Source organism: Lissotriton vulgaris, chromosome 3_1, assembly GCF_964263255.1.
Source record: "Lissotriton vulgaris chromosome 3_1, aLisVul1.2, whole genome shotgun sequence".
Lineage (NCBI taxonomy): Eukaryota > Metazoa > Chordata > Amphibia > Caudata > Salamandridae > Lissotriton > Lissotriton vulgaris.
The window spans coordinates 1480344595-1480356772 of NC_141689.1; the positions used below are offsets into that span (position 1 = coordinate 1480344595).

At 49.2% G+C, this 12178-nt stretch overlaps 1 protein-coding gene across 1 annotated transcript in view; it reads left to right on the forward strand.

The window, feature by feature from the left end:
• LOC147728045 (melanopsin-B-like) overlaps positions 1-11274 on the forward strand; it is an 845284-nt gene extending 834010 nt beyond the window's left edge. Inside the window, exon 8 of the mRNA XM_086963227.1 lies at positions 10650-11274. Within this exon, the coding sequence (XP_086819353.1) occupies positions 10650-11051 (402 nt within the window). The 3' untranslated portion in view covers positions 11052-11274. The remainder of the gene's footprint in view (positions 1-10649) is intronic.
• Positions 11275-12178: the final 904 nt, after the last annotated feature.

The following is a 12178-nucleotide window of genomic DNA, read 5'->3' on the forward strand; positions in this document are numbered from 1 at the left end:
GAAGGTCTAGGGGCGGGCTCTGATCACTCTATTGGGCACACAGCACGGGAGTTTCCTATTTCATTATGCCTGTTAATGTGGGTACTTGGAATGTGAAAGGTCTCAATTCCCCGCAGAAGCGCCAGAAGCTATGGAAGTACCTGTCGGATCATCATCTTGATATAGTGGGCCTCCAGGAGACTCACTTAGCTAAGAAAGATGAACTTAGACTCCGGCACAGACACTTCCCCCTCATTTATAGGGCATCGGCGTCCACCAAGCATAGGGGGGTGGCTCTCCTGTTTCGGGCGTCCCTTCACTTTCAGCCTCTGGGGGTGAGTGGCGATAAGGAAGGCCGTTGGTTGATGGTGAAGGGGTCGTTATATGGTCGACAATGTACTTTTGTGGTAGTATATGCTCCCAATGCTAGACAGAATAGCTTTCTACAGGACTTGCTGGACAAGGTCGGGGATTTTGTGGAAGGGCACTTGTTCCTCTTGGGGGACTGTAATATGGTGTGGGACAGGGCCATGGATAGTTCGGGAGCTCAGAGGGCAGACTCTGGGGTCTTTTCGGATGAAATGCAGCGGCAGGTGGGTGCACTGGGGTTGGTGGACAGCTGGCGTTTTTTGCACCCTCAAACCAAGGATTATACCTTCTTTTCCCACGTCCATCGCTCTTACTCTCGTATAGACCATATCTTTGTTAGTCAGGCTCTTAGGGGGGATATTCGAGTTTCCAGCGTTTTTCCACTCTCAGTATCAGATCATAGCCTGGTGGTTCTTGGATTGCACTGGTCAGTGGGGGGGGGGGACGGTTGGCGGAAATGGTACTTCCCGGCAGCGTTGGTACGGGATGATGTGTCCTGTAAGGAGCTGCGGAGGGCTATAGGAGACTTCCTGGCTCTTAACCCACCATCAGACACCTCGGTGTATAACACTTGGGACGCATGCAAGGCCTCGCTTCGGGGCACATGCTTGGGCCTCAATGCAAACCTCAACAAACTTCGGAGGAAGGAGAGGGAAGACCTGGAGGCGGAACTCGCCATATTGGAACGGGCGCACAAATCGAATCCGTCTAGAGTGACCCTCTGGCCTCTGACAGCGGTGAAGGGGGAAATTGAGAGCCCATTACAATAATCGGGCTGAATTCACTCTCCTGCGCCTCAGACGTGTCTCCTACTCACAGGGGAATAAAGTGGGGTGGCACTTGGCCCGGCAACTCCGGGACAAAAGGTAGAAGGACTACATTGGGGGTATACAGGATCCCACGGGTTCCGTGCAGCACCGGGATGCAGACAAGGCGGCTCTTTTCGGCCGCTTTTACGCAGATCTCTATAAAGGCGACACCCTTGATCCGGAGGCCCAGTCCGCGTTCCTAGACGGCCTCCCTATACCGCGGGTCTCCAGAGAATGGAATGAATTGCTGTCTGCCCCTATCACTAGGGAGGAGGTATTGGACGCTATCAAGGCTCTGAAACTCCACAAAGCTCCGGGTCCGGATAGCTATACTGCCCTGTTTTACAAGACGTTTGCGTCGGAGTTGTGCGATTGCCTGGTCTCCCTCTTTAATGGGATGGCATCTGATGGACGGACCTCTGAGACCATGGCCGAGGCCCTGATTACCGTTCTCCCCAAGCCGGGAAAAGACCTTACCAAATGCTCGTCTTATCGCCCGATAGCTCTCCTCAACCTGGACGCTAAATTGTACTCTTCTATCATCGCAAGTAGGCTCCAGGATTTGATGGCAGCCCTCATTCATCCGGACCAGTCCGGATTCATAAAGGGACGGCAGACTCACAACAACCTGAGGCGAGTGATCCATCTGATTGAGCAGGCCAATAGATTCCGCATACCGTTGGTGTTAGTGGGGCTTGACGCGGAAAAAGCCTTTGACCGCGTCGACTGGGGATTCTTGCACCGCACTCTGGAAGCCTTCGGGTTCTCTCCCCACTTCATACGAATGATTAAGGCTAACTACAGCAATCCCACATCTAGGGTGATGATTAAAGGACACAGATCCGGATGCTTCCGTCATTCGCGTGGAACGCATCAGAGGTGTCCTCTCTCCCCACTCCTCTTCGCTTTAAGTATTGAGCCATTGGCCCTTGCAATTCGGGAGAATGAGCAAATCATAGGTCTGCCCTTTACGGGTGAACAGCACAAGATTTCGCTATTCGTGGATGATGTGCTGCTGTCGGTGGGGGACCTGGCGCTATCGTTGCCCCACATTCACACGGTACTCTCTGACTTTGAAGCGGTAGCAGGGTTCAAGGTCAACTTCGACAAATTGTATATTCTGAACCTGACTCTTCCCCCCGAGGAGGTACACCGGGTCCGAGCACTTACGCCACTATCGTGGTCGGCTACATCTTTGATGTATCTGGGCGTTCGGTTGACCTCTACCCTGGGCTCGCTATTCTCGGCTAACTTTCCCCCGATGTTGACAACAATACACGCTGAACTGGAGAGGTGGAAGCCGAAGTACATTTCCTGGCTGGGTAGGGTCCACGCTCTCAAGATGGTCCTCCTTCCCAAGTTTTTGTATCTCTTCCAGGCACTACCTATACCAGTGGAGTTAGACTTTTTTCGCCGGCTTAAAACCTTGATGCTAAAGTTTGTGTGGCAGGGAGGCCGGGCGCGACTCTCATATGCAACGATGCGGCGTCCACGGACGGAGGGTGGGGTGGGATTCCCGGACATGCACCTGTATTATAAAGCTGCGCAGCTGAGGATACTGGTGGAATGGTCCCAGCAGCTTTCAGAGAAGCACTTGCTCCATATGGATCGGAGTGTGGCCGGGAGGTCCATCTGGGACCTGGCCTGGAAGCCTAAGGCTGACCGACCCAGGAATGCATATATCAGCACTCCCACCAGCACGGTCTTAAAGGTCTAGGACACGGTCAGTGGGGATGACCGTTAGACCACCTTCCCGTCTCCGTTTACGCCTATTCATTTTAACCCGGCTTTCCCTCCGGCTCTGAGCGACGGACCTTTTGGTGTATGGAGAGAGGGTGGATGCAGAGCTCTCACCCACTTGTTTCACGGTGTGACGCCTCTCACCTTTCAACATTGTATGCGAGACTATGGTGTTCCGCCCACTGAACGCTTTCGACACATTCAGCTCTTACATTGGGCAACATCGGCTGGAGTGGTGGACGCCGCTACAAGACCACTGTCGAGGTTTGAGGCCTTTATCCTTCGCACGTCCACTATGAAGGGGACGATCTCCTTCATTTATGGGTTGTTACTAGACACCGTGGTATCCCCCTGTCCTCGATACATGGACCATTGGGAGACCACTCTGGGCAGGGACATCTCCGAAAGCGAGTGGAAGAGCCTCTGGCGAGATGTGGCGGCGCATAATCATTCGATAGACCTTAGAGAAGCTCATATGAAGCTTCTGTTCGACTGGTACCTTTACCCATCCAAGTTGCGTCGGATATTCCCAACTGCCTCGGATAGGTGCTGGCGGGGTTGCGGTATGCTGGGTGACTTCCGCCATATCTGGTGGGATTGCCCTACCATCCGACCGTTCTGGTCTGAGATTTTATCTCACATTAAGGAGGTGATGGGCTATCCGATTCCAGAATCGATGGATTATGTCCTGTTGGGGCTTCGGGACCCGCTGTTGGAACATCAGACTAGAGCCGACAAACGCATTATATGGCTGTGCTTGGGGGCGGCCAAGTTAACCTTGGCAGCCGCCTGGAAAAAACCGACTGCTCCGGCTGTCTCTTTATGGCACGCAAGGTTGTGGCGACTGCTGAGTATGGAAAGAATGTCGGACATATTTATGGGTAACTTTAAAAATTTCTTGTTCCGCTGGGGTCCCTTGGTCAGATTTTTATCTCAAGGTCTACCATCTGCGGTTTGTCCCTCCGCGCTCCGTGCTCTACACCTCTTCCAAATTTAACCACCTGCTCTGTATGAAAGTTGCTGTGAATGAATGCATGGTCGCACCACCGGGGAAGGGGAGGGGGTGGGTGGGAAGGGGGGTGTGTGGGGTGTTGGGATAGGGTTGTATTCTATCTTGGTTGCGACACTACTTCGCTTATGGAGACGGACTAGATTGACTTCCTCTACGGCTGTGCTCCATGGTTGGGGACGTCTCCCTCCATGGCATGCTTTGTATCATCTGCCGAGGGGTTTGAGCTTACTTCATCTGTTGCATCTGACGAACAATGACTCTTCCACTGGCACTTAACAGTCGTATATGCTGTCTCCCCTTATTTCTCTAAAATGAAGCGTCTCCAGCACCCCCTGTGTGGGGTTATGTGGCGGATTGTCGCCTGTACTTTTCTCTTTTTCTCCTTCTTTTCTTCTTGTTCTTCCTTCTCCTTTTCTGCTCAACAAAATTGAATAAATAAAAATTTAAAAAAAAAAAAACGGCTGGGGAGACCATTGGGCAAAAGATCCCAGACTCAGCCAAGATGTGCCTCCTACACATCTAGGGGAATGACCCACCAACTAGCTGCAATAAATTGTGGTTAGCACTGGGATTGTTGGTTTCCAAAAGAAATATAGCATGTTTGTGGGGCCTGTGAGATGCACCAACTGTGGCCGGATGGGGAAAAGATATGCAGCCAGATTCATGAAGCCAAATTGCGATCGCAATAGCTGTGAAATAGCAATTGCGATCGCAAATTAAGTAAAAGCAATTCATGACAGTGAAAATAGCAAAATAGCGAAATCGCTAAATACAAATAGCGATTTCGCTAATAAAATCGCAGAATCCTGAAACCAGCCCATTTGCGATTTAGAAATAGCGAGAAACCATGGATTCTGCTAAATCAATTGCGAACTCGCGAAATAATCGCAATCGCCATTCAAGAAAAATCGCAGATTGCGAAAAACACGAAAATCGCTATTTGCGAGGCGCTATTTAGGGAGAACCCAAACCAGGTGGTAACCAGCAAAGAAAAAAAAAAGTTGATTAAAGTTAACTACAAACAGGTGCAGGCCTGACCAAACACACTAAAGGACATGCAGCTGGAGACTGAGGACTCTCACAATGCCAGGACTCTACATGGTGGTCAGGCAGCGTAGGCTACAGCGAGCAGCACAGAACAGGCGTCGGATCCAGGAGCGGATATTCCGTCAGCGGTTCACCCTTCTGGGCCAAGCAAATCTATGCTAAGTACCGCCTAAAGGGGCCAATGATCATTAAGCTGATCCAGGACCTAGACCCCCTGCTGCAGCATCCAACAAGGAGGACCAATGCCGTTCCCACCCATGTGCAGGTATTGTGCAGCATGCACCTACTGGCCTCCGGAAGCTTCCAGGGGATAGCTGCTGTCGCAGGGGGGATATCCCAGCCCACTATGTCCCGCTGCCTAAGGAGTTTCCTGGATGCAATGCTGACCCAGCTACACCACTATATATCATTCCCCACCACCCAACAGGACATAAATGACAGCAAGACGAAATTCTACAACATTGCACATTTCCCGCATGTAATTGGATGCATTGACTGTACTCATATCCACATCTGCCCACCAGCACAAACGGAATACATGTACCGCAACCGCAAGTCCTGCCACTCCCTCAATATCCAGATGGTGTGCAACGCAAAGAATTACATCACGGACATAGTGGCACAATATCCGGGCAGCACACATGACTCCTTCATCTTCCGGCACAGCGGCATTCACACACGACTGGCCAGGGGAGACTTTGGCTAAGGACACCTACCAGGTAAGTACACATGTCCCCAAATACTACACTGTTAGCATGTATCTGCGCAGAATAGGCACTCACCCTGTGCTTATTACCCTCAGGTGACAGCGCCTACGGTCTACGTGAGTACCTCCTCACCCCATACCTCAACCCTGCCACACCACAGCAAAGGCGTTACAATGCTGCACACAAATGAACAAGAAATTGCATTGAGAGGATATTTGGCCTATTGAAGAGCCGTTTCTGCATACTGCACAAGACTGGTGGGGCCATCAAATACACACCTGAGGTCTGCTGCCGCATCGTGGCCGTGTGTGCAATACTCCACAACATTGCTACCAAGCGCAGGATACCAGTGGAGATATCTGGCAGTGAGTCTGAAGGGGACAACCGGCCGCCTCCACATGTGCGGCATGCACGCAGAGAAAATCCTGCTGAAGGACACAGGCGCCGCAACCACATCACTATTAACTGTTTCTAGTGCACCCATTCCCCTCACAAAACACTGCACTCATGCATGACAAATGTAATAATGACATAAGTGTGATTCAAGTTTGACCATTACTCTTTATTGTTCATGCACAATAAATTGGCCTTTAGTAATTCTAGTGTCTCATGAAGAGAGTATTACTCCATACCTCCCCATGCTGGGGTAGTGGGTTTGCAGGAGTGTACTGCATGGCCTCCCTCAGAGTGTCTGATTCCTCACTGTCGGTTACGACGAGACGCCCCAAGTCGTCTCTATGTATCCTGAGGGACGATGTTGGCCCTAGTTGCTGCTGTTGGCCTGCTGCTGCGGCGACGTACAGGCATCGGTGGCAAGGATGCACTGCTGTTGGTTGACGCTGCCTCACTCGCATCGTCAGGCCCCTCTGCTTCTCCATGGGCAGTGGCCTGGCTGCCAAAGACTGCTGCGGTAAGCAGATCTAGAGACCTGGCCACATCCCGGCAATACTGCACCATCTGGCCCTGCATGGCGAGTAACCTGTGTGCCAGCTGTGATGTTGCATTCCCAACTACATGGTTAAATCTTGTGTAGGCCGATAGGCGGGCCAGTAATTGGCGGTGGCGTCGGCGGGTCATGTCCTACTGGGCTACCAACAGCTGGCTGTTCTCTCGGACTGCAGCGGTCATCTGGGCAATGTTTTGGCTTGTCGCCTGCATCTGGGTGAGAATCGCTGCCAGGTGACGCGCCTGTGTACGATGCACCGCCAGCAGGCGGCGTTCGATGGCCAGGCCTGGATCAGGTATTTGAAGTGCCCTGCCGGTGCCTGCTGGGCCCTGACGCTGCTGGTGCCTCAGTGCGCTGGTGTGTGATCTGGCACCAGCTGTGCGCCTCGTCTGCCTCCTAGGCGCTGGTGGTGGGGCCTGTACCACTGCTGTGGCTGTTTGCTGGGGTGTTGGCTGCACGGCTGTGGCTGCAGGGGTGGTGGTGGTGGGAGCACTGCTGGTGGCTGTGATGGGCCGGGTCGTTGGGAGGACTGGCCCTCACCCTCAGTGTCCTCCTGGCTCTCGGCGATGTGCAGGGCCTCGCTACCTGTGCTGGCTTGCTCAACTGCACCTGTAATGTGAAAGGGTGCATGATTAATGTTATGTATCTTGCACAAGCAATGTTGATACATGCATGCAGGCTTGCTTTCCCAGACTGGCTTTTGAATTTACTTTGCATTTACTGCTCTGGCTGTGTTTGGCTAACTGGGGGTACATGATTACACTACAACTACCACAATGCAATGGGGCTTTTTTGGTGTGCATGGGCTGCATTGTTGGGGATGTCATATTGCTAGCTCAGGAGTCATGGGCATTGTTGGGGGACAGGGTCGCAGTCGCATGGCACTTACCTTCAGATTGTTGGCTGGGTCGAGACGAGCCCAGCTGAATGGCCCCCACGCCGGCTTCTGGTGCAATGGTGTCCTCTATCAGGTCCTCCAATGGGGTGTTCGGTGTGGCTACAGGTTCCCCTCCACCGGTGGCCAGTCGCTCCCCAAGCCTCTCCGCAATACGCTCCTTAGAACGACCTCTCAGGTCGTACCAGCGCTTTTTTAGGTCATCAATTGACCGCTGGGTCACCCCAACCTAATTGACCTTAGCGCGGATGCGCTGCCAGATCCTGCGCTTATCTGCCTCTGGCACCCTCCGGGAGTCTTTGCCGAAGAGCCGGGCATGATCTTCCAGACCCCCTCAATTAGATGCTCCAGTTCAAGTTCAGAAAACTTGATTTTGCGCTTTCTCTCCTGCTCCCTGCTGCATCCCGGGACATCTTGGAGAACTTTTTTCCTTCTGGGGTGCTGCACAGTGTAAGGTTTGGTGCTCCTCGGTATCCTGCTGCCACTCCCTGGCTCTGTGTTCTGTTTGTGGGTGTGGTGAGCCTACTTCCTGGTTGTGATGTCATCAGTGGGCTCGAAATGCGACTCCCCGTTTTTGCGATCTCGCAGTTAGCGAGATCGCAAATTGCGATGTCGCTAATTGCGAGGTCGCAATTTCTACATTGAAAATAGCCGATTCTGCGATTAATATGAGATTGTGGCAAGATCGCAATCGGCAATTGCGATCGATTGCGATTTGCTTTTTTGCATCGCATTTCTACATGAATGCCATTCTGCGATTCTCAAACTGCGATTCGCTATTTTTCGCAATTTGCTAATCGCAGAATGGTGCCTTCATGAATCTGGCTGATGGACTGGTGCATGTTGACTGAAAAAAACATATTGTTAGGCAGGGTGTCCCCCAAAAAGTGGGAAAAGATTTCCGTCCCTGTGGCGATTGAACAAGGGAATGGCTGAGGCGGCCATTGGGAGCCCTAGAGTCCATAATAGGAGCAGTCTTTGAATCAAGCGCCATGAGACTATGAATGGGAATTGCTGCTGTATCATTCTTTTTGGCATTCTATGAGATGCATGACCGAATTGTTGCTGTATTGTCCCTTGAAGAAACGTGCCAATGCTGCACTGCTTGTTATATGTGTTGTTTATTTATTTATTTATTTTTGTAATTTGTACAGCGCGAACAATTGCCCGTAGGCGTCTCGGCGCTAGAAACTGTGCTTGTATTCCCGAAGGCTGAGCCAGTAACTATTCCTGATCAAACAGCCAGGTCTTTATTTTTCTGCGGAAATGCATCAAGGACGGGCTGTCTTTGATAGAATCTGGCAGGGAATTTCATAATCTGGGAGCTGCCACTAGGAAGCGTCTATCGCCCCAGTTGACTGTTTTTGTTCGTGGTATATGCAAGAGTTTAAGGTTGTTGGATGGGAGCGATCTTGTGGAGGCCTGGTACCTGAGTTGGGATTTCAGGAAGTGCGGACCATAGTTGTGCAATGCTTTATAGAGTATGCACAGCGCTTTAAACTTGATCTTGTTCCGATTCTTGAGCCAATGCAGGTCCCTTATTGTCTCAGAGATTGGTGAGAACTTTGGGGTTCCAGACAGGAGACGGGCTGCAGCATTCTGGATGGTCTGCATTTTGTTGGTCACTCTTGCTTGGGCGTTGATGAATAAGCTGTTACAGTAGTCAAGAGATGACAACACGAGGGCGCTTACCAGCGTCTTACCTGCCGTGGTTGGTAGGAACGGCATGATTTTCTTGATCAGCCTGACTTTATGGTGAGCGGTTGCTGCTATTTTATTTGAGTGGGCCATAAAATTTAGTTTATCGTCAAAAGTCACCCCTAGATTTCTGACGGTGGGGACTGGTATAGGTGGAGTTCCGTGCGTAGGGGGCCACCAGGTAGTTGACCATCCGGGGGAAAGATGTCCAAATATGACGACCTCCGTTTTTTCAGAGTTTAGCTTTAGGCAATTGGAGGCCATCCACTCACCGATTGCCCGCATGCCCTCTTGGAAGTTTTCTGCTACCTTGTCTCCATTCCCGTTGATGGCCAACACAAGCTGTGTATCATCTGCGTATGAGGTAAGGCTCATCCCATGGGCCTTGATGACAGAGGCCAGGTCCGACACATAGATATTGAATAGTGTCGGACTGAGGGATGAGCCTTGGGGAACCCCACACGGAAGTGGCAGCTTGTGTGATTGAAAGGGCCCCAGTGTGACCACCTGTGATCTCAGGGCCAGGAAGGAGGAAACAAGATTTTTAGCCATGTGGCGGATGCCCAGGTTTTCAGCACGGTCGACCAAGATCTTGTGGTCGACCGTGTCGAAGGCTGCAGACAGATCGAGCAATACCAGTATTGCTGTACCTCCCTGGTCCCGGATTACTCTTATGTCCTCTGTTGCTTTTATTAAGGCAGTTTCGGTTCCATGGTACTTGCGGAAACCAAATTGGGTATTGTCCAGTAGTTGGTGTTTCTCTATGAACTCTGAGAGTTGTATGTTCATAGCCTTTTCCGCTACCTTAGCTAGAAAGGGAAGACTAGCTATGGGGCGGTAGTTTTTTAGTTGGTCCTTGTCCAGATTGGCTTTCTTAAGTAGGGGTTTGACCAAGGTGTTTTTCAGGGAGTCCGGGTATATCCCTGTTCTGAACATTGTATTGCAGATTGAGACAATGTCAGAGGCGAGATAGTCCATGATCGGACGAATGATCCGAATGATTGTTTTATAAATTTCAGTAAAAAGATTAATTTAAAAAAAAGATTTGCGAAGAAACATTGTTAGTTTGAGGGGGGAAACAATGCCACTGAATAGGCTTAGGAAAAGAAGGAAACCCTGAACTACAAGCAGACCATTAATCGAGATATACAATAGGCCTCAAATATGTAGGAAACTTTGCACATAGCTACCATTAACGACCAACTGAATTTGATCTTTTTGCCAAATATAGCAATGTGTCCTTACCTGATGACCTCAATCCAAAATATTAAAACAAAGACCTACTATGTGTATGATTGACCCAGTTTAACTGTATGTGCTAACAAATACATTTAATAATACACTGAAATTTTGTTTTGCTAACATTGTAAGTTGGCTCCATGCTGAGAACTTTGAAAGTGAATGTGCCCAACAGGTTTAAAACATGTCCATTGTTCATTTACCACAGGTCTTACCATCCTTAAGGAAGCCGGAAAAACGAGAAAGAAAACTTGTGCAACAGGACACACAGGAACTTCTTGTTTCAAGCTCGGTCAGTACTATCTCTTACCCTCTTGGCTTGGAGACCGGCACTAAAGACAGTACCGAAGAGCTTCGACAGGACACAATGCAGTCAATGGAAAAAAATGTCAGCCTTGACTGGATCATTCGTGCTACAATACCACGCATTGTTGTCATCCCTACTTCTGAAACCACTCTTTACCAAGAAGAACATCAATCTAAAAAGGATGAAGATGTTGATGAAGATGATTATTTGTCTAACTTTCATGTCAATACCAACTTATTGGATCTAGAGGGGCTTAGCACATCCACGGATATTCTACAAGCAGTTGATAAGATGATGTCCTAAACCTTATAAAGCCAGTTTTATATCCTTTCTTCAAATTACTTCTAATTGTTTAATAACTTCACAGGTTTTTGAAATACAAAAAGGACACTATTATGACACTTTGTATTACAACGCCTGCTTAGACTCCAATATCCATGGTTTATGGTTTCAGCAAATACATCTTTAAACACAGATGGACTACACACAAATGTGCAAATAAAGTTTGGCGTTTTAGAAGTCATTACTACCCTTTTGAAAATTGAAGAAGAAACAAAGGCAGAAGAAATAGGATCCTAATATGTTCTCTTCTGATGAGCATTTGCACTGCACACATGGGGTGGGCAATAAGCAAACACTCTATGATCTGCTTTACTACCAAATGTTTACTTTTTAGATTCTTCTGGAGTAAGCTACCTTTTCAGAGCATCAGTGATTTAAATATTTCATTGATTTGTATGTCACTGGTGGATGTGTTATGAAACTAACATGGGACAACAAAAATAGAATATGAAATTAATCAAATAGGGATAGTTGTGTTTTGAAGCTGTAGAAACACCGAGAATATCCATAAAAAGCAATGCCTGATGGCAGCCCTGACATCTCATTTCCATTGAAATACATAGGTATGACTGTCTCTTTTGCTTGCTTGTAGTGTCCAATGTGAATGGTTACGTAATGATAAGTTTTGAAAAACTGGAGCCCAGATTTACAAAGGACTTGCATTGCTCTTGCTTCATGCAAGGTAAAGCAAGGCACCCAAAGCCTTTTAGTGGTACTTACTAAGCCACACAAAGCCACCTTGCATGGCTCTACATGGCTTAGTAAATCCAGAGTAACGCAAGGTAGGGCTAATCACTGTCTTGTGTTACTCTGTATTAGGAAGGCATTCCATGGGTAGAGCATGGACATTCCCATTCATCCACCCATGGATTTGAACCCAATCCCAGATTTACTAAACTTAGTAAACCTAACGACACACACCTCAGACTCTCTCTATAGTGCAAGTCTACTGTGACATACAGTGGCTTGTCCAGTGGCACAGGGGCGTAGCAATCTCTCTTATTCACTCTTATCTCCTACTTGTTCACCTTCCATCTGAGATGCTACCATGCTACTGAGTGGGTTGTTGTATGGACTTGTGTACTAAG